Here is a 22,460-nt window from a genome sequence, read left to right as displayed (position 1 = left end):
TTAATGTCTGATATATATTTTAACTACATATGTTAAGTAAGTTAATACACAGATCAGCTGGGCATGGTGGCTCATGCCTGTAATCCTAGCACTTTGGGAGGCCGAGGTGGGTGGATCACCTGAGGTCAGGAGTTCAAGACCAGCCTGGCCATCATGGTGAAACCCCATCTTTTTTTTTTAAAAAAAGAAAGAAACAACAACAAAATCACAGATCAACTAAAAGTATGTTATCACCAGGAATTCTAATTGTTCAATATGTGAATGTATTTAAGAGTCAAACACAGAACAACTTAAAAGCACATTCAAGTCACTTAAAAATCCAAGCACAAATTGATCAAGAGATGACTGAGAACAACACATGCCAACAGAACATGTTTTTTGTGGAAGTTGATTGTTCAGAAGAACAGAGTAGCCTCATACGAACACTCCTGAGTGGCTGTTTTATTGAACTACATCTGGCATTTGTTGTTTCCTTTTCTGATTGGCAGTTATCTCATTTCCTGTATCATTCCATCTCCTTAATTCAGCATCTGTGTTTCTTGCGTTATATTCCTCTGTTGGTAAGCAAACAGAATATTTATGTTTATGAAAAATAGAGGCCTGCCAACTTTTTTCTCTAAGTCTATGGGAATTAATTATATTTTGAGATGGTTATAATGATATCCAAAAAGAAAAATTTAAATGTACCTTTTCAAATTCAGAAATAATCAAACTGAAGCTTAGCATAGGAAAAGAAAGCTAATATATTGACATTCTAAGGCTTTTCTCTCTTAAAATTATAGTACTCACACAGTTTTGGATAAAAATAGGCTTCTAATACATTACTCTCAGAAAAGTCATTTAGATTTACTCAATTGTATTTTGAGACAAAATATTCCTAATGTAAACATATCTAGTAAAACATGATTTTGAGTATATTAATTTTAAGGGTATAAATGCCAAAATTATCTTATGCTTATCTTTAACCAAGTTGATAGAGTGAGCTGGTGATATTTTTCTCTGGAGCTTCTTTTATAATGGCAATCACATTCATGAGGGCAGAGCTCTTGTAACTTAGTCATTTTCAAAAAGGCCCCATATCTTTTTTATATATATAGTTTAAGTTCTGGGGTACATGTGCTGATTATGCAGGATTTTTACATAGGTTTACACATGCCATGGTGGTTTGCTACATCCATCCCCTCCCCGTCATCTACATTAGGTATTTCTCCTAATGTTATCCCTCCCCAATCTCCCCATCCCCTGCTAACCCTCCCCTAACCACCTCAACAGACCCTGGAGTGTGATGTTCCCCTCCCTGTGTCCATGTATTCTCATTGTTCACCACCCACTTATGAGTGAGAATATGCAGTGTTTGGTTTCCTATCCTTGTGTCAGTTTGCTGAGAATGATGGTTTCCAGCTTCATACATGTCCCTGCAAAGGACATGAACTCATTTTTTTATGACTGCATAGTATTCCATGGTGTATATGTGCCACATTTTCTTTATCCAGTCTATCATTGATGAGCATTTAGGTCTTTGCTATTGTAAACAGTGCTGCAATAAACATACGTGTGCATGTGTCTTTATAACACACCAATTTATACTCCTTTGGGTATATACCAGTAATATGATTGCTGGGTCAAATGGTATTTCTAGTTCTAGGTCCTTGAGGAATCGCTACACTGTCTTCCACAACAGTTGAACTAATTTACACCCCCACCAGCAGTGTAAAAGTTTTCTATTTCTCTACATCCTCTCCACCATCTGTTATCTCCAGATTTTTTAATGATTGCCATTCTAACTGACATGAGATCTCAATGTGGTTTTGATTTCCATTTCTCTAATGACCAGTGATGATGAGCATTTTTCATGTTTGTTGGCCGCATAAATGTCCTCTTTTGAAAAGCGTCTACTCATATCTTTCACCTCCTTTTTGATGGGGTTGTTTTTTTTTCTTGTAAATTTGTTTAGATTCTTTGTAGATTCTAGATATTAGTCCTTTGTCAGATGGGTAGACTGCAAATACTTTTTCCCATTCTGTTGGTTGCTGGTTCACCCTAATGATGGTTTCTTTTGGTGTGCAGAAGCTCTTAAGTTTAATTAGATGCCATTTGTCTATTTCGGCTTTGGTTGCAATTGCTTTTGGTGTTTTAGTTATAAAGTCATTGCCTATGCTTATGTCCTGAATGGTATTGCCTAGGTTTTCTTCTAGGGTTTTTATAGTGTTAGGTCTTATGTTTAAATCTTTAATCAATCTGGAGTTAATTTTTTGTATAAGGCGTAAGGAAGGGATTTAGTTTTAGCGTTCTGCACATGGCTAGCAAGTTTTCCCAGTGCCATTTATTAAGTAGGGAATCCTTTTCCCATTGCTTGTTTTAGTCAGATTTATCAGTGATCAGATGGTTGTAGATGAGTGACATTACTTCCGAGGCCTCTGTTCTGTTCCAATGGACATGATTTCACTTCACGTCAGTGAAGTTCTGAAAATCACCAGCTTTGGCTTTCCCCAGCCAGGCCTTCTCTTACATAATGGAGGTAAGACAGGGAAGGAAAAGTGGGTTTCAGAGACCAATGAAATGATAAAGGAGCAGAAAGTGATAGAGTGGAATTCTTAATGGCTTATGAGCAAGTTTCCCCATGGTATCCCATCACTGTCCAGTTCCACCCCACTGCTACTATTTCAGTGAAAAGAATATAAAAGCCAAACAACCACTTTTCTCTTTTCCATGCCTACATTTTTAAATATCTTGTTAAGATAGATCTGTATTGCTAACCAAGTCACATTTCCTTCCGTATGATTTGGAGCAATAATTTCTGACACAGTTGATTTAACAAAATATAGTCAAATACATTTAATCTTTACAAAATGCAGTATCTTTTTTTTTTTTTTTTTTGAGAAGGAGTCTTACTCTGTCACCAGGCTGGAGTGCAGTGGCGCAATCTTGGCTCACTGCAGCCTCTGCCTGGGTTCAAGCAATTCTTCTGCCTCAGCCTCCCGAGTAGCTGGGACCACAGGCGTGTGCCACCAAACCCGGCTAATTTTTGTATTTTTAGTAGAGACGGGGTTTCACCATGGCCAGGATGGTCTCAATCTCTTGACCTCGTGATCCACCCACCTCGGCCTCCCAAAGTGTTGGAATTACAGGCGTGAGCCACCGTGCCTGGCCAAAAATGCAGTATCTTATACTTCTTGTATTTTTTTCTATTTAATCTAATGAATTCCTTATGTTATTATAACAGATTTTCTTCCAGAGATAAACTATACATTATTGATGGGAATGTAGATTGATACAGCTGTCATGGAAAACAGTATACAGGTACCTAAATAAATTAAAAATATGATTACAATATGATCCAGCAGTTCCTCTTCTGGGCATATACCCAATGGTACTGAAATCACCACCTCATAAAGATGTCTTCACTCCCATGTTCAATGCGGCATTATTCACAATATCCACGCTGTGTCAACAACCTGGGTGGCTGTCAATTGACTAATGGATAAAAAACCGGCACAAATACACACACACACACACACACACACACACACACACACACACAGGATTGAATATATTCAGCCTTAAAAATGGGAGAGATTCTGCCATTTGCCACAACATGGATGATCTGGGTGATACTGTTCTACGCAAAATAAGTCAGACACAGAAAGAAAAACATTTCATGACCTCATTTATATGTGGAATCTAAAAATTTAAACAGTTGAAATATACAGAGACAGAGTAAAACAATGATTATTGGGAGAGGGATAGAGGAGGAAATTGAGAGATTAGGTCAAAGAATGCAAAGCAGCCGATACAGACAATGAACAAGTGCAAAGATTGAGTTTTGAAGGTGGAGATTATAGTAAATGTTCCTGTATAATAATCAGAACTTTTGTTAAATTTGTAGATTATAACTGTGCTTGCTACAGGGAGAAAAAGGAGTAACTCTCTGAGATAATGGATCTGTTAATCTGTTTCTCTGTAATAATCACTTTAATGTATTTCTCTCATAACATCATGTGGTATTCCTTAATAAAGTTCATAGTGTAAACTGGTACAACCATTATGGAAAATAGTATGGAGATTTCTTAAAAAAAAAATTAAAAATAGAACTACCATATGATCCAGCATCCCATTTTGGGGTATGTTTCTAAAGAAAGGAAACCAGCACCTCATAGAGATCTGTACTGCCCTGTCCATTGCACATTATTCACAACAGCCAAGATAGGGAAACAACCGAAATGTCCACCCGTGAACAAATGGAAAAAGAAATCGTGGTGTATTCATACAGTGTGATAGTATTCAGCCTTTAAAAAAGGAAATTTGGTGATTTGTAACAACATGAATGAACCCAAAGGACATATGCTAAGTGAAATAAGCCCAGCACAGAAAGGCATTTTAGGATCTCACTTATATGTGGAATCTAAAAATAAGTTAACACTATTCTCACTACCATGTATATATTCAAAGGAAATAAAATCTGTGTGATGAAGACATAGCTACTCTCCTATGTTTATTGCAGCACTGTTCACAGTAGCCAAGACATGGAATCAACTTAAGTGTCTATCAATGAACTAATGGATTTAAAGTACACAGTGGAATACTATCCCATCATAAAAAGAAGAAACTCTTGTCATTTGTGACAACACGGATTAACCTAGAGTACATTCTGTCAAGTGAAATAAGCTAATAACAGAGGGGCAAATGCCACTAATCTCACTCGTGTGTGGAATCTAAAAGAGTTGATTTCACAGAAGTAGACAATAGAATAATGGTTATCGGAGGCTGGGAGGGTAGTGGGTAGATGGATAGGGAGAGATTGGTCAATGAATATAGAGTTAAAGTGAGATAGGAGGAACTAGCTCTACAATTCTATTGCACAGTAGGATGACTGTACTCAACAATAATGCATCGTATACCTCAAAATAGCCAAGTGAGAGGATTCTGAATGTGCTTTCTACTGCACTTGCCCATCTTCAGAAAAATAAGAAGTATTGGAGGTGATAGGTGTGCTAGATTTGATTATTACACAATGTATGTATCAAAAACATTACACTGTGCCAGATAAATAGTATTATGTTAATTAAAAACAATAAAACTTTAAAAAAGCCAAACTCACCAAAGCCAAGAGTAGAATGCTGTTTGCTAGGACCTATGGGGAGAAGACACGGGGAGGCAATGGTCAAGGGGTATGCAGTATGAGTTATGCAAGACAAATAAGTTCTGTAGATCTACTGTACAGCACAAGGTCTATAGTTATCAATACTATATTGTATACTTAAAAATTGGTAAAAAATTGTAGATCTTGTGTTAAGTGTTGTCACACACATGCACTGTAATTACACCTACAAGTAATAACAAAAGAGCTGGGAGAAAACTTTGAGAGGGGTTAGATACATAGTTGTGATAGCTTCATACCTGTGTACTTCAAACTCAGAGTTGTGTATATTAAATATGTACAATTTTTACGTCAATCATATTTGAATAAAGTGCTATTTTTTAAAAAAAAACAGATTCTTTGTAATTACCTCTTCTAGCCAAGAGAACTTACAACTAAGAAACTCTAGGAGGATTCCAAAATCTACATCTAGTCCAGATGTAAACTTCTAACCATACGTTAAAGAACAAACAGAAGACTAAGAGCGATGGAAGAGAATAAGTGGCGGTTTGTTTATCTGCTGTACTGGAATGTTACCTTTGTGAGATTTTCTTTGTTCACTGCTGAATCTCTGATACCTAAAACTGCCTTGCTCATTGCAGATTCTCAGTAAATGTTTTTAATGTCTGGAAGTTACTGCTGCATAAAAGTCTCATCCAAACAATATCTATCATTTTAGTATTATGTCTCGCAGTTCTGAAAAGTTGATTGGGCAGTTCTTGTTCAAGGTGTGTTTGCCGTTGGATGCTGGCTGTAGCTGGATTCATCTTGAAGCTTCCTTACCCCAGATGTAAAGTTGATATTGGCTGTTGGCAGAACATGGCATTGGCAGCCAAAACTCCTATATAAGGCCCCTCCCTGTGGCCAGGACCTCCTGATAGCGTGGTGGTTAGGTTCCAAGAGCAAGCTTCTCAAGGCAACAAGGAAGGTGTACACCTAGCCCTGGAAATCACATAGCATCACGTCAGTCTTTGATCTATCACAAAGGCTGCCCAACAACAAAACTGTGCCTTTTCATAAGCACATAAGAAATAAACCCAGGAATTCTGAAAAACAGGTTACAGGGCGGGAAGGTGGCAAGAAGAAGCCCCTGAAACAGCCTGAGAAGCAGGGCAAGGAAATGGACGAGGAAGATAAGGCTTTCAAGCAGAAACAAAAAGAAGAGCAGAAGAAACTCGAAGAGCTAAAAGCAAAGGCCGTGGGGAAGGGACCCCTGGCCACAGGTGGAATTAAGAAATCTGGCAAAAAGTAAGTTGTTTCTTGTCCCTGAGGAGATGGTGACCCTTTATTTCATCCATATTTAAACATCTGTATTCCCTGCCATAGCATCTTTTGCCACCTATAGCTGGAATTAAGTGTTGTCTTGGAGCTGTTGTACATTTAAGAATAAACTTTTGTATAAAAAAAAAACAGGTTACAGGAACTTCAATGTGGAATGACAATCCTTTAGTAGCACATACGGCATATGGTAAAGGTGGAAAGATACATGGTGAGTGTTTGATATTTTTATTTATTTATTTTTAAGATGGGGTTTCACCATGTTGGTCAGGCTGGTCTTGAACTCCCGACCTCAGGTGATCCGCCTGCCTTGGCCTCCAAAGGGCTTGGATTATAGGCATGAACCACCACGCCCGGCCAGAGTGTTTGATAAAGTGTGCCATGGTTTGCAGTGATACTGACTCTTCTAGAGCTTGGAGAGATCATTTGAGGAGTGAGGGCAACAGGAAGTGGAGCAAGCAGAGGTCTGGCTCTCCTTCCTCTACTTCAACCAGAGCAGCTCCACTTTTGTTTGTACAAACACAGAATGTTGGTTCTGTGTAATGTTTTACTTGAAGAAAGAATTTCTGCCGTTTAAATGGTTGGTAAACTGGGGAGATGGGTAAGATTATAGGCATGCTAATATACTTGGTTTGTGTTGATTCACCTGCTGACAGTATTTTTGTTTTTATCATTTTCAGAGAATTACTATTTTTTTCTTTTAAAGACAGAGTCTCACTATGTTGCCCAGTCTGGACAGCAGTGGCTATTCAGAGGTGTGGTCATAGCTCACTACACTCTCTAATTCCTAACCTTAAATGATCCTCCTGCCTCAGTCTCCTGAGTAGCTGAGACTGCAGGCATGTGCCACTGCACCTGCCCATTTCCATATAATTTGATGGGAAATATTGGGCAGAAATTCTAAGGAAATGAACTGCAATGACATGGCATTGATGCTCCCTTTCAGATATCAGAGGTGGCATCTTTCCTCTGATCCCTCATCTCTGAGCTCCTCCTTTATCTGCCACTGCCTTTTGGATTTACTGCATAAAAACAACTGTGCACCTGCCTTCCCTTTGCTTATTAAGGTCTCCCTCTTCAAGAACGATCATTGCTCCTGCTAATCATCATGTGTCACCTTCCTGCTGGCCATTCATTCAGAAGGAGGCCAGAGTGAACACACTGGTTTTGCTCCTTAGATGCTCCTTTGATAACAACGTACGGATGTGTTCTTTATTCTGTACCACATGAGTATGAATTACAAAGAGATAAGCTAAGAGAACTGCACATTACTGAGGATAATACCCGGATTAGTCAGGACTGAGCAAATTTATGCCATGGTAGCACTCAGCAATAAATCTCAGTCGATTAACACAGGAATGATTCTTGCTCATGCAATATTAGTGTAGCTCAAGGTCATCTTCAAGTCTTTTGTCTTCCACATGGTCACTCATCTAAGCAGCCTTCTTTGCTTTGTGACTTCATAATCTCCCATCTCCATATATATCCTAAAAGAGAAGTAAAGAGACTAAACGTTAAGCGAGGGCTTTCACTGCCTCAGCCTGGAAGTGATCCTTCAGATCACTGTCCGCTGGTTAGAACTAGTTATGTGTCCCTGGCAAAGTGCAAAGGGGCTGGAATTTTTGATCATCTGTGTACCCCAAAAGGAGAGGAAAGTCAAATGCTAGAAGCATCTACCATGGTAACAAATGTTAACATTTTCTGTAAACCTTCTGGAAAGTAAATGTGAGGATTCTCTTTGACTGGTTAATTCTATTCTTGAACATTTGGAAATTTTTTCTGAAGAAACAATTTCCACCCCACTACAAAAAAAAATATTTTCTTTGGTCTCCGATGACAGCCTGGGCACTGATCTGCCATAGCTCACACCACCTTATTTTATTATTATGGATTTTTGAGTCTGACCTCCACATCGGTCTGTGAGATCTCTAAGGCATGGCTAGCGTCATACTTATGTTTTGAATCTCAAGTCATAGAGATAAATAAAGTTAATGTACAATGTAAGTTGAAATATAAATGTCTGCAGTGGGTGCCATGTATAAGTACTAAAAACCCAGTCTACACTGATGACGTGTTAGCTATGTAAAGCTGGCAGAAAAGTCTCTGAGATGTCATGTTAGAAAGCATACCACGGTGGTATTTTGTGTTCATTTGGGTTCGAAAGATTAATAAGAGACATGGACTGGAGGGAAAGATGGTATTAGATGCTGCTTTACCTAGATCTTCTCATTCACAGGCACTAGGTGACTCAGTGAACCAAATAACAGTGGCTAATATATACATATGCAGGGTCAGGTCAGCCAGGGATGGGGTTTAGAATTCTACTTTTCCTCTGCCAGGTTCCTGGATCCTGGGAAGAAATGGAGTGGAGGGTGCACACTCCACTTATTGTAACAAGTGGCCTCCTTTCTCCTTCCCACCACCCTCACCTCAGATTCCAAAATCCGTGTCAACTTACCCACTCAGTCTTGCACACCTCAGGGCTCTTCAGCCTGTGTAGACATTTATGGCTCCCTAGGGCTGTGGCTTTGCCTTCTAAAACCTTGGATCCTACACTGAGCCAGCCAGGCCATCAGGAGCCATGATATGATTGTTTGAAGATGCCTGCCTTTTACCTTGTCCTAGACAACAAGGGGTACCTCCCTGTGTGTGGACATTGAACTAGAATCCTCCTGAAAACCTGGGTCAGTTGGCATGCAAATCAGAACCCAATTTTAATCCATTCTACCTCACCTTGGTCTGTATTCCTCAGCCTTTTTAGTCTAAATGTCCTCTCTTCTCCACCACTGAGGTCCTGGCATGAGTCTAAGACAACATACGTGATATATCGTTAGTGTGATTCCAGGTAAAGCACAACATGTGAAAAGGAACAGATGGGAGTGCATGTGGTAGTTCAAGAAACAGTGAATAGATTAGAGAGAGAAGCAAATGGTTTCCACTGAAATGGTGCAAGTTCAGGCTTGTAAGGAAGGTGGGAGCTGTGTCCTGGAACTCCTTGGATGCAGAGTTAACAAAGTGTGAATTTGCCTCGTGGAGGAGAAGTTACCCTGGTGCTGTCAAACAGAAACCAAGATTGTTAATATGCTCACCCTGGGCCTTTACCTTGACTCTGTGATGCATTTCTCTTGTGGATGTCCAGCTGGCACTACTTTTCTGAACTCATATTTTCCCTTAAAATTAAGCATGTTCTTCTTTGCTGAATTGTGAAGCTTAGAGTCAATCAATCTAAAACGATGAGCACAGTGTCTGACGCAGAGAAAGTATTGAAAAGGGGCTAAATAATCATCAAAAGTTAGGAAGAGTATGTTGATGAGTATTTTAGAAAAAAATAACTGTTTAGTGGGTGGGATTGTAGATGGGACATGTTATAAGGACAAAGAAACTCAATTAATATACTATTGTCATAAAAGAGACAAGTTCTGGAGTAAGATGGGGCCTATTGGAAGGAAAAAGAAAAGAAAGCAGTGCCCTGTGTGCATGCCACCTACGTGCTTAAGTAGGAGGATATTGAAGCTGAGAAAGCAGGTTTGTGTTGAAGATGATATTTGACTTTGGAGTGTGGAGTTTGACATTGAAGTGGTAAATGCAAAAGGAGACTTATGCCTGAGACAGCTGTCCACGGGGAAGGTTAATATTTGGATTTAAGAATTTTCTGCATAGCAAGCATACTAAAAATAATGAGAATAGTTAGATCTGTTCCAAGCACAAAACACGTGCTTCTAAAAGTCAAGAGAAAAAAATAGTCCACTGAAGAGACTCCTCTCTCATTCTCTCTCTCTCTCTCTCTCTCTCTCTCTCTCTCTCTCTCTCTCTCTCCCCTCTCTCTCTTTCTCTCTCTCTCTCTCTCCCTCTCCTCTCTCTCTCTCTCTCTCTCTCTCTCCCCTCTCCCCCCTCTCCCCCCTCTCCCCCCTCTCCCCCCCTCCGCCCTCTCCCCCCCCTCCCCTCCTCTCCCCTCTCCCCTCTCCCCTCTCCCCTCTCCCCTCTCCCCTCTCCCCTCTCCCCTCTCCCCCTCCCTCTCTCTCTCTCTCTCCCCTCCTCCCCAAAGATGAAGTGGTTGATGGATACAGACACTCATGTCTCCAGGACGGAACGAAACTTCTTGTCTCTTACAGAGGTGCTGTTAGGACCTTCCGGAAGAGACAGAACCCATGCTTGTATTTACCTAGGTTACCACGAGGTGGAGCCCACACTTCACTATGTCCCTACTGCTTTCTGCGATGAGCTAGTTATAAGAAAAAATGCGGCCGGGCGCGGTGGCTCACACCTATAATCCCAGCACTTTGGGAGGCCGAGGCGGGCGGATCACGAGGTCAAAAGATCGAGACCACGCTGGTCAACAAGGTGAAACCCCGTCTCTACTAAAAATACAAAAATTACCTGGGCATGGTGGCACGTGCCTGTAGTCCCAGTTACTGGGGAGCATGAGGCAGGATAATTGCTTGAACCTGGGGCGCTGACTTTGCAGCTCAGGTGGCAGTGTTAGACTCCATTTCAAAAAACAAAACAAAACAAAAAACATAAAGTGCCACCAACTTAAATTAGTGATGACCATTGAGATTTCCTTAGAGTTACTTTACCTGTTTACTAAAGTTTGTAATTGATATGTAATAAACATGCAGAAGACTATATTGTCATAAATGTATAGCTCTATAAAAATTAAGAGCAGCCCAGTAACTACCCTTAAAATAAATTTGTATTGTATAGAGTATACTTTTTTTATTTGGCTTCCTTTGAGTAATATAAAGTTTGTGAGAGTCATTATTGTAAATAAGCAATTATAGTTTCTTAATTCTTATAGCTGTGTATAGCAGTTTATTTTGTAAATATATCACAATGTATTTACCCATTTATTCAGTTGTTAACGGACATTTGCGTAGTTTCAAGTTTTGGACAATTATAAATAGTGCTGCTTATGAGCATACTCATATTTTATTGAATGTAGGCATACATTTATGTTGGCTATACAACTAAAGATAAAATTGCTGGATTCTACATTTCATTTGTTCATTTTAGATCATTATCCCAAATAATTTTCCAAAATGATTGTGCAAATTTATTTTCCCACTAACAGTATATGAGAGTCCCAGTTGCTCTAAATCCCTGTCAGCATTTCACTTTTTTTTTTTTTTGGCTTTTCGTTACAGCCATTCTGGTGAATATGTACTGTGGTTTTAATATACAGCACATCGACAACGAATGGAGCATAGCACCATTTTTTCTGTGTATATCGACCAATGTAGTTTTGAACTCAGTTCAATTTGTTTGAATATTTTTAAATTGAATTGTCTCTTTTTTTATTTGTAATATAGTATTTCTCTTTATATTCTAGATATCAATAATGTCAGAAATGATATATTATAAATAATTTCTTCCAATCTGTAGATTTTATGTTCACTCTCTTAATGGGATCTATATATCATAAGCTGAAATTCTTAATTTTGATGTAATTTATATGTCCTTTTTTCCCTTTAAACAATTTCTTTTTGTGTTCTATTTAAGCAGTCTTTGCCTAATCCAAGACTGTAACTGAGATCTACCTTCACAACGTTTTCAAGTACAATGTGAGATTAAGCTACATTTTTTCAGTATGATTATCCAGATGACTCAGCAACACGTATTGATAAGGCCATTCCTTTCCGGTGAAATGTAGTGTCCTCTTTGTTAATAACTGGGTGAAGTTGTATGTGTAAATCTGTTTCTGGACTCCATTTTTTCCATTGGGTAGTTGTCTAATCATGTACCGCAACCACACTGTAATCATTACAGTTTTATAACAGATTATGATAGCAGATATTATAAACCCTCTGATAGTGATGTTATGCAAGAAGAATTGGCATGGCTCTTTTGATTCTTTTTCATTCTTATGAAAATCCTGAAAACAGTTTCTCACTATCTGCTCCAAAAATCTAGCTGGGATTGATTGTGATCATGTAGAATGTATAGATTGACTGGGGAGAACCTAACATCTTTACAACATTGAGACTTTTAGTCAATGAACATTGTATATCCCTTCACCTATTTCAGACTTCTTTTATTAGCACTTGTAGTTTTCCATGTAGAGGTTTCACATATAAATTGCTAGATCTTTTCCCCTAGATACATAATAGGTTTTATTGCTATTGCAAATAGTATCACCAAAAATGTATTTTCCACTTGGTTGCCACTGGTGTATAGAAATGCAATTGTATTTAGCATATTTCACTTGTCTCCAGTGGCTCTGATAATTTTTTCAGTATCTTTGTTAGATATCCAATTGTGTCATCTGGGTTCAGGGACAGTTTTATTTCATTTCTAACTCAGTCCTTTCACTTGTTTTTCATATCTTCCTGTACTTTCTAAGACATTTATTGCAATGTTGAATAGAAACCATAGTATTAGGCATCTATGTATCATTCCTGATCTCGCAGAAAAACTTTCAATAATTTAACACTAAGTAGGATGTTTGCTGCATGATTTTTGTACATTTGAAAATCAAATTAATTAAATTGCCTTTTAGTTATAGTTTGTTCTTCTTTTTTTTTCTTTAAGATGGGGTTTCACCACATTCATCAGGCTGGTCTTGAACTCCTGACTTCAGGTGATCCATCCGCCTTAGCCTCCAAAGTGCTTGGATTACAGGCGTGAGCCACCACGCCTGGCCACATTTTAATTATAGTTTGATAAACTTTTTTATTTTATATGGTTATTGAACTTTGGGAAATGTTTTTTCTACACTTAAGATGATTATGTGATTGTTTTGCCATTTTGCAATGTACCATTTATGTGGTAAATTTTATCAACTGATTTCTGAATGTTACAACAATTTTGCATGCCTAGACTCGATGACACTTGACCATAATACATTATTTCTTTACTGTCAGTTCTATTTTGCTAATTGATTCAGAAATTTTGATGTATACATAAAAGCAATTAGTTTATAATTTTCTTTTTGGTACTGATATTGTCTTGTTTGGGTATCAAAAAGTTGGGAAGTCTTTCCTCTTTTTTATTTTCCAGAGAACTTTGTCAAATATCAGGGATATTTCTTTAGCCAACTAGATCTGGAAGTTTTGGGGTGGGGGTTTTAAAGTAATAGTTTTGATTTATGTAATAAAAACTGGCTTATTTAAATTTTCTTTTTCTTCTGTTGGCTGTTGCCCCCAGTATTATTAAGGTACAATTGACAAATAAAAGATATATGTATTTGGGTTGGGCATGGTGGCTCATGCCTGTGATCCCAGCACTTTGGGAGGCCAAGGCAGATGGATCACTTGAGTTCAGGAATCAAGACCAGCCTGGGCAACATGATGAGAACGGGTCTCAAAAAAAAAAAAAAAAAAAAAGTAGATATTTAAGATGTACAATGTGATGTTTTGATATTCATGTACATTGTGAAATGATTGCACAAGTCATGCTCATTAACACATCCATCACTTCTCTAATTTTATTCCCTTGTGGTGGGAGAACATATTACGTATAATGTAAATACTTTAAAATTTATTGAGACTTGTCTTGTGGCCTAACTTGTGGTTTATTCACATTTATATACACTTGAGGGGATTGTATATTCTTGTGTTGTTGAGTGGAGCATTCTGTAGATGTATGTTAGGTCTGATTGATTTTCATATTTTTTTTCAAAAAATTTTCCCAGCTACTCAGGAGGCTAAGGCAGGAGAATTGCCTGATCCCAGGAGGCGGAGGTTGCGGTGAGCCGAGATCACGCCATTGCACTCCAGCCTGGGTAACAAGAGCAAAACTCCGTCTCAAAAAAAAAAAAAAAAAAAAAATTTCCTTGATTTTCTTTTTAAGTTCCAGGCTTGTTGATTTTATGTCTATTTTTTTCATTCTTATTGAAGTTTTATCTTTCTTTTCCATAGACTGAATAATTTCAATTGTCTTATCTTAAAGTTGCTTGATTCTTTCTTCTGCCACTTCAAATCTGCTAAGCTGTTTTAGTAAATATTTTATCCTGGTGATTATACTTACTATATTCAAAATATATGTTCTTAAAATAATGTTTATAGATTAATTGGTATTCTCTCTTATTGAGATGTCCTGCTTATAGTTCTGTTTGGTTATTTAGGCATGGATTTTTATTTTAGTTTTATGGAAAGGTGTAGCTGATTTGAAGTCTTTGTTTATTAAGTCTGATTCCAGGCTTTCTCAGGGACAGTTTCTATTGACTGCAAATTTCTCTGTGGATAGACCATAATTTTTTGTTTCTCTGCATGTCTTGTAACTTTTTGTTGGACATTGGAAATGTTACATACTATGAAGTGACGGGCATAATATGGAAATCAGATTTCATTCTCAAAATTTGTTTTTACTAATGGTTATTACTAATGTTTATTCAGGGACTTCCCTCAATGAGATCTATAAAATCTTTGTGTCTTTGTGTATCCAGCCACTGAAGTCTCTGCCTGATTAGTTGAGTCACCACATAATGAATGGATGTACATTTCCTTAAATACCTTGATTCGGTAAATCTCCCATCCTTCGTTGAAGGAATCTGTGTCTATGTATGTGCTTGTGTGTGTGTGTTGGACACACCTTCAATGCTCGGATTATCTGACAGGTTGTTTACAACTTTACCTTCAATTCTTTCTTACCTAGAGCTTCTAAGCCATCAGAAGTGAAAGCATGGGGCCTTCTCAGATCTTCTTGAGATAAAACAGCACAACAATCCTGTAAGTGCCTGTAGCCTTGCACAAAAAGGCAACCGACCCGCTAAACTCCCAAGATTATATCGGAGCTTTATAAAAGCCTCAAGAGAAAGCTTATTCCCCAGTTTTTCATTCTAAGTTTTTGGTCAGCCACTTGTCTGCCCAGCTGGCATCACTACCTCAGGAAGTGGCAATAGGAAGTGATTATCTTCTGACCTTATTATTTTATTTTTTTTTGGACAGAAGCCCTCAGTGGAAGGGTTGTTTACCCAGAGAAAGCTCTGAGTCAGATCAATGAAGACAGATTCTGAGAATGGAGGTTTTAAGCGGGCATCCACACAGAGCAAGTAGTGACAGTCCTCTGGAGATGGGCTTTGAGGTGGTTCTGATCACATTCTGACCCTCCAGTGATTTGTTGTTTTTGTTTGTGGTTTTTTCTTTTTTTGAGACAGAGTTTCACTCTTGTTACCCAGGCTGGAGTGCAATGGCGGATCTCGGCTCACTGCAACCTCCGCCTCCTGGGTTCAGGCAATTCTCCTGCCTCAGCCTCCTGAGTAGCTGGGATTACAGGCACGCACCACCATGCCTAGCTAATTTTTTGTATTTTTAGTAGAGACGGGATTTCACCATGTTGACCAGGATGGTCTCGATCTCTTGACCTCGTGATCCACCCGCCTTGGCCTCCCAAAGTGCTGGGATTACAGGCTTGAGCTTTGTTTGTATTTTGTTTGAATAGATAACATCATTGTGTGGCACTTGGTTTTCAAGGCTACTGTAACACTGATGGAGATAGGTAGAATTAGGACACACTGAAATGTTACAAAGTTTGCTCTTCTTACTGGCATTTCTTAACAGTTACTTTTCTTAAATAAACGCTCCTTGAAGTGTTGCAAACCTTTAATTTCCAAAGCTCTGAAACGCTGGATTTTGATAAATTTTGCCACAATTTATTTTAATTGCTTTCATGAAATAACAGATATTTGAGGTTATTGCCGGATCCTGGCTAAAGTCAAGAGGAGCCTGAGAATGACCAGCATCACCAGTGCCAGTGAGGCCAGCCCCAAGCATGGGCCTGAGCCGGGAGCTAGGGACTCCGCAGAGGCCTGCCCACCCATCAAGGCCAGCTGCAGCCTCAGCAGGCACGAGACAAGGCCCAAGTCACTGAACCTCCCTCCTTGAGACCAAGTACCACAGAGACCCCCAGAAAGGCTTCAAGCCCAGGACCAGGACCCCAGAGGAGAGGCTGAAGTGGCCCCACGAGGAGGTAGGACTCGGCTGTCCCAGAGAAGGGAGCAGAGGGATCTGAGAGCAAGGGACCTGACTCTGCATCTCTTCTTACAGAGGTGCTGATCCATCATGAGAGCTCCACCCACCTGACCTAATTACCTCTCAAGGGCTTCACCTCCTAACACCATTATATTGGAGGCTAGGATTTCAACATATACATTTTGAAGGGGCACAGACATTCAGTCCATAATACATAGAAAGTAATTTCTTAAATAAAGTACTGAAAGTGGCTGGGCGTGGTGGTTCATGCCTGTAATCTCAGAACTTTGGGAGGCTGAAGCAGGAAGATTGCTTGAGCCCAGGACTTCCAGACCAGCCAGGGTAACATAATAAGACTCTCTCTCTCTCTGTCTCTCTCTCTCCACACACACACACACACACACACACACACACACACACACACACACAAAATTGGCTGGTTGGTCCACTGCGTGCCTGTAGTCCTGGCTACTCAGGAGGCTAAGGAGGGAGGATCACTGGAGGCCAGGAATTTGAGGCTGCAGTGAGCTACAATTGAGCGACTGCACTCCTGCCTGGGTAGCAAAGTGAGACTCTGTCTCAAAAGAAAAAAATATTAAAAGCATAAGCTCAAAAAAAAGGTGATAGATTTGATTTCACTAAAGTATTTAGACTTCTATTCAAATAATCATACCACAAACAAAGTTTAAAGAGAAACCATAGATCAGGAGCAGGTATTTGCAGTTCATATAATCAACAAAGGATATATATGTAGAATATTTAAGGAATTCTTATAAACTAATATTTTTAAAAGTCAGTCAACCAAAAGAAAAGTGGGCAAACAATATGAACATACAATTCATAGGAAAAAAACTTGGTCAGGCACGGTGGTTCCTGCCTGTGATCCCAGCACTTTGGTAGGCCAAGGTGGGAGGATCACCTGAGGTCACGAGTTTGAAACTAGCCTGGCCAACATGGTGAAACTTTGTCTCCATTAAAAACACAAAAATTAGCTGGCCATGATGGCACATGCCTGTAATCCAAGGTACTTGGGAGGCTGAGGCTTGAGAATCATTTGAACCCAGTAGGCGGAGGTTGTACCACTGTACAGCAGCCTGGGAAGCAGAGCAAGAGTTCATCTCAAAAAAAAAAAAAAAAAAAGAAAGAAAGAAAAGGAAACTTGAATGATCTCATCTGCAAACATAGTAAGAGGTTTAGCATGAATAGGAATGAGGGAACTGGACACAGAAATGACAAGGAGAGGCTGGACACAGTGGCTCATGCTTATAATCCCAGGACTTTGGGAGGCCACAGCAGGTGGATCACGAGGTCAAGAGATGGAGACCATCCTGGCCAACATGGTGAAAACCCGTCACTACTAAAAATACAAAAAATTCCCCAGGTGTGGTGGTGCGTGTCTGTAGTCCTAGCTTCTTGAGGGACTGTGGCAGGAGAATTGCTTGAAACCAGAAAACGGAAGTCGCAGTGAGTTGGGATCACGACACTGCACTCCAGCCTGGTTATAGAGGGAGACTTTGTCTCAAAACAAAAAAGGAGAGGAAGTTAGTATTAAGAGGTGGAGCCTTTAGGGCCTTTAAGCAGTGATGAAGTCATAAGGGTGGGTCCTCATGGATGTGATTAGTGCCTTATAAAAGGGCTTGTGGGTAATGGTGAATCTGTTCCTTCTGCCGCATAAGAACATATTGTTTTATTATTCTGAGACATGGTCTCACTCTGTTGCCCACGCTGGAATACAGTGGCACAATCACTGCTCAGTGCAGCGTCAGCCTCCTGGGCTCAAGTGATCCTCCCACCACAGCCTCCTAAGTAGCTAGGACCACAGCTATGCCACCACACCTGGCTAATTTATGAATTTTTTGTGGAAATAGGGGTCTCAATATGTTGCCTAGGCTGGCCTCAAACTCATTGACTCAAGGAGCCCTCTTGTCTTGGCCTCCCAAAGTGCTGGGATTACAAGTGTGAGCCACTGTGCCTGGCAGTTCATTTTATTTTGGAAGCCCTGTAATAGCAAGTACCAGTGAGGATGTGGAGCAGCAGGAGCACTCATCAGCTGCTGCTGGGGATGCAAACTGATGCTGCCAGTTTGGAGAGAAATTAATGTTGTATCTTGAAGTCAAATATACTCTTGTTCAATGCCCAGCCCTTCCACTTCCCAGTGTGGGCTCCAGAGAGACTCACACATTTACATGGTGGTAATGTTTATAATCACCCTCATATAGTGACAATTGGAAACCAAAACAAAAAAATGTTCAGAGGAAGGCAGTCCAAGGCTCTTGTCAGTTTCCTGATACTTCCTTAACCTTGTAGCTTTTGTTTTTGTGGTTACAATGTGGCTGCTGTTTTTCCAGGCCTTGGATTGCATTCCTGGGAGGGAAAGAGGGAAGGTTCAAAGGCAAGTCTGTCTCTTTTTAGCTGAAAAACAGAGATTTCTCAAAAGTTTTAAGATTATACTTCAATTTTTATCTTTCGGCTGCAAATAAGTTGTGTCACTCTTCTCAGCTGCAGGAGTGTTTAACGGGGCGTGTTGCCTCCTCTCTGTTAGCTCAGTTTTCAAATTTATGAATAGGTACTGAATTTTATCAATTGCTTTCTTTCTTTCTTGATTAAGCATTTTTTCTTACCTTTTTATGTTGATATGGTAACTTACAGTGATTGGCTTTTGAATGTTAATTAACGTTGCATTTCTGGTAAATCAACTTGGTTGTGATGTATGATGAACACCATTTTAGATGTGGTTGAAATGGGTTTGCTCATAGTTTATTTGGTAATTTTGTACTTATGTTCACAAGAGGAAGTGGAGTGTAAGTTTCCTTTCTGGTGATGTCCTGTTAGGTTTCAATAAGAAATATTAAGGCTATGCTGTTGAAACAATTTGGAAAATGTTTCTTCTCCTATTTCTGACAGAAGATGTGTACCATTTCTTCCTTAAGCATTTGGAAAGAATTCACTTATTAAGCCATGTGAGACTGTAGTTTTCTTTATAAGGCTTTTAGTTACAGATTCAATTACATCTATATGACTATTCATTTTGGTAAGCCGTGTTTGCTGAATCAGTTTGTTCATTTAATCTCAAATTTCAAAGTTGTTCTAATATTCATTTTTTTTTTTTTTGAGACAGAGTCTTGTTCTGTCGCCAAGCTGGAGTGCAGTGGCACAATCTCAGCTCATTGCAACCTCGGCCTCCCAGGTTCCAGCGATTCTCTCCCACCTCAGCCTTCCGCCTAGTAGCTGGGACTGCAGGTGCACACCACCACACCCAGCTAATTTTTTGTGTTTTTAGTAGAGACGGGGTTTCACCATGTTAGCCAGGATGTTCTCCATCTCCCAACCTGGTGATCTGCCCGCCTAGGCCTCCTAAAGTGCTGGGATTACAGGCGGGAGCCACCACGCCCGGCCTCATTCATCTTTTTTTTTGAGACAGAGTTTCGCTCTTGTTACCCAGGCTGGAGTGCAATGGCGCGATCTCGGCTGACTGCAACCTCTGCCTCCTGGTTCAAGCAATTCTCCTGCCTCAGCTTCCTGAGTAGCTGGGAATACAGGCACCTGCCACCACGTCAGGCGTGAGCCACCGTGGCCGGCCCTACCTCTTTAATTTTTTTTTGAGACAGAGTCTTGCTCTGTCTCCAGGCACCAGGCTGGAGTACAGTGGCGCAATCCCGGCTCACTGTCCACCTCTGCCTCCCAGGTTCAAGCAGTTCTCCTGCCTCAGCCTCCCGAGTAGCTGGGACTACAGGCGCGTGCCACCACGTCCAGCTAATTTTTGTATTTTAACGGAGACAGGGTTTCACTGTGTTGGCCAGGATGGTCTTGATTTCTTGACCTTGTGATCCGCCCGCCTCGGCCTCCCAAAGTGCTGGGATTACAGGCGTGAGCTATCGCGCCTGGCCTCTTCGTTAATTTTTTAACCCATTTAATGGCTTCCCCACAGTTCTGGGATTGCCCTCCAGAAGTGCTGGATTACAGGCGGGTGTTCGGGGCGCCGCGCCTTCCAAAGTTGGGGCTCCAGCCCCAGTTCCGGAGACCAGCTCGAGAACCGGGTCCCGGGTGCACCCACCCGCTCTGCCAACTGTCCCAGGGCCATGGGGCTCAGGGCCTCCCGCACGCCCTGCAAGGTCGCAGCTTTATCTTTCCCCTCTTCCCACCGCTCACGGTCCCCGGGAAGCTTTTCCCGCTCCAGTGATTCAAGAGGCGAACCAGCCCCTCTGGTGAGGGGAAGTGGCCGGGCGGGGGCGGCGGGTCCAGGGGCCGCAGGTGAGTGCGCGTGCGCCCGTCAGAGGCGGCCCTGCGGGCTTGCCGTAGGCCGCTTCGGGGACGCGCGCGCCGCCCTTTACGTTGGGGGCTCGTTAGCAGTTGCCGGCCGTCAGTAGTTGAGGTGTGCGGCTACGCGCGGGCTCGTCAGGAGTTGGACTTCACGGGCTGAGGGAGCGGCGGCGGGAGTCTCAGGCAGCGTCCTGGAACAGCCTGCGCCCTGGCCAGGTAAGCTGGGGGACCTGGGCTGCCTGACTCGCTGGCTCTACCCACGGTGTAGACGGTTGCGTACCCAGACGAGGCGGGGGTGGTGTGGAACCTGCGGCTAGAGCGTTCCGAGCGTTGTCCTCTGGACTCGGCGGGGTGGCGGACCTGCGGGGCTGGAGGCGGCCGTTGCTGGGATCTTGGGGTGCAGCCCCGCGACCCTACTCCTCTCGGGCGGCCCCTTCCCCCTACCACGACAGGCAGGCGGGTGCAGCGGGGACCGGACGGCGGCTCTCGAATCCCGGGCAGGGGGCACCGCAGCAAAGGGCCACCGGGCGCCGGCAAGAGGCGCTGTCTGAGGGTGCCCGGGCGCCCGCTCGGGTCCCGCTGGACTGGCCGGGCCGCGGGTGCGTTCCGTGGCCCCTCTTGGCGCATGCATGAAGTCCCGGGTGCCGGGCGGCAACTGGGTTGGGGTCGCCTATGGGTTCGCTGCCCTCAGGGAACCCGAGCCCGGATCTTCATCCTCTTCCCTTTTCCTTTATAATAAAGCCCAGAGAGAAAAACTTCTCAAACACCCCGTCGCCTCTGGGCTGCAGGCTCCGGGTTGGGGGCGCGGCGCGGACCTGTCCCGCGGCCGGGCCCCTTCCCCATGGCAGGCATTGCCTGGCAAGGCTGCTGGTGGGAGGTTTGGCCGCAGATGGTGAAGGAGAATATTGAGGCCCCCGGTCCCCAAGCAGGGCTTTACGGGCCGGGCAGCGGGCCTCGATGTGCCCAGGCCTGGGCGAACTTTTTTTCCTGGCCCGATGCAGAGGGAGGATGAGGGTGAGGACACCTGCGAGGGGCCTGCCCTGCGGGACCACAGTGGAGAGCAGAGCCTTAGAGGGGCCTGCCAGTGTTACCTTAGTATTCACTGGAAGGAGGAAGGCTTATTTTTTCAGATCTATTTGGATAAGACCTGGCAGGCACCAGACGTAAATCTGTGGTTGAGCGCAGTCAGCTCCTAAATGGGCATGTGGAGGGTCAAGCACCCCAAACTCAGCACCAGGCGTCTGGAACTTTTTTTTGGTGGGGCTGAACTGTCTTTGGCCTCGTCAACCTTCTGTGCCTCTTTTTTTGTTGTTGTTATTTTTGTTCGTTTTGTTGTTGTTGTTGTTGTTTACTGTTTTCCGACCTTTTTGAGAAAGGGCAAATTTTAGAAATTAGGACTTGAGAGCTTTGCAGGTTGAAACGGGACAGGTTTTCCTAAGGTGCAGCTTGGTAGGTGCCGGGAGCCTGCAGGTGGCTTTTTCTCAGGCCTCCAGGTCAGGGTCTGTCCAGTGAGGTGAGGCAGGGGTTTCTCCTCAGATGTGGCCACGACGTAGGAGACAGAATCTGTGTTTCCCAGTCCGAAGCGTCCAGGATGCCCTTCCCTCTGCACTCACTCCTAGGTGACCTTGGGGGCTGCTTCCCCTGCAGCCTGGGCTAGAGAGGGTCTCCTGAACTTAGCATCTCCTAGGCAGGAGGGCTGGGGTGACATGGACATGGAACCTGCCGGGGCTCTGGGCAGTGTCCAGGGCGTGAGTGGTTAAAGCTGGAGCTTGCGGCTGTGTGCCGGCAGCCCTCCGTCGGTGGGTGCTAGCAGCACTGGCAGGGGGACCCTTGGAGTGGGCTCCATGGCTGGGCTGGGGCTGGGACTGGGTGATGGC

At 42.3% G+C, this 22,460-nt stretch overlaps 2 protein-coding genes and 1 long non-coding RNA gene across 4 annotated transcripts in view; all 3 read left to right on the top strand.

The window, feature by feature from the left end:
• Positions 1 to 2,436: 2,436 nt before the first annotated feature.
• Positions 2,437 to 6,547, top strand: LOC108588558 (uncharacterized). Its single transcript, XM_078352473.1, has 3 exons — positions 2,437 to 2,518; positions 3,887 to 3,920; positions 6,095 to 6,547. Exons 1-3 carry the CDS (start codon positions 2,437 to 2,439, stop codon positions 6,387 to 6,389), a joined length of 411 nt encoding a protein of 136 aa, XP_078208599.1. The 3' UTR covers positions 6,390 to 6,547.
• Positions 6,548 to 14,796: 8,249 nt separating this feature from the next.
• LOC144579713 (uncharacterized) lies at positions 14,797 to 16,168 on the top strand. The gene is made up of 3 exons (XR_013527891.1): positions 14,797 to 14,874; positions 15,008 to 15,081; positions 16,034 to 16,168. It is a non-coding gene; the product is annotated as an uncharacterized LOC144579713 (long non-coding RNA).
• A 4,500-nt stretch (positions 16,169 to 20,668) lies between these two features.
• The window catches only part of LOC103791227 (uncharacterized), a 77,702-nt gene continuing 75,910 nt past the window's right edge, over positions 20,669 to 22,460 (top strand). For both annotated transcript variants that reach the window (XR_013527888.1, XM_054246663.2), the window contains exon 1: positions 20,669 to 20,799. The gene's annotated coding sequence lies outside the window, so the exon portion shown is untranslated. The remainder of the gene's footprint in view (positions 20,800 to 22,460) is intronic.

Source organism: Callithrix jacchus, chromosome 16 (genome assembly GCF_049354715.1).
Source record: "Callithrix jacchus isolate 240 chromosome 16, calJac240_pri, whole genome shotgun sequence".
In the NCBI taxonomy this organism is placed as follows: Eukaryota; Metazoa; Chordata; class Mammalia; order Primates; family Cebidae; genus Callithrix; species Callithrix jacchus.
Note: the sequence above shows the minus strand (reverse complement) of the source record. Positions and strands in the feature narration are given on the sequence as shown.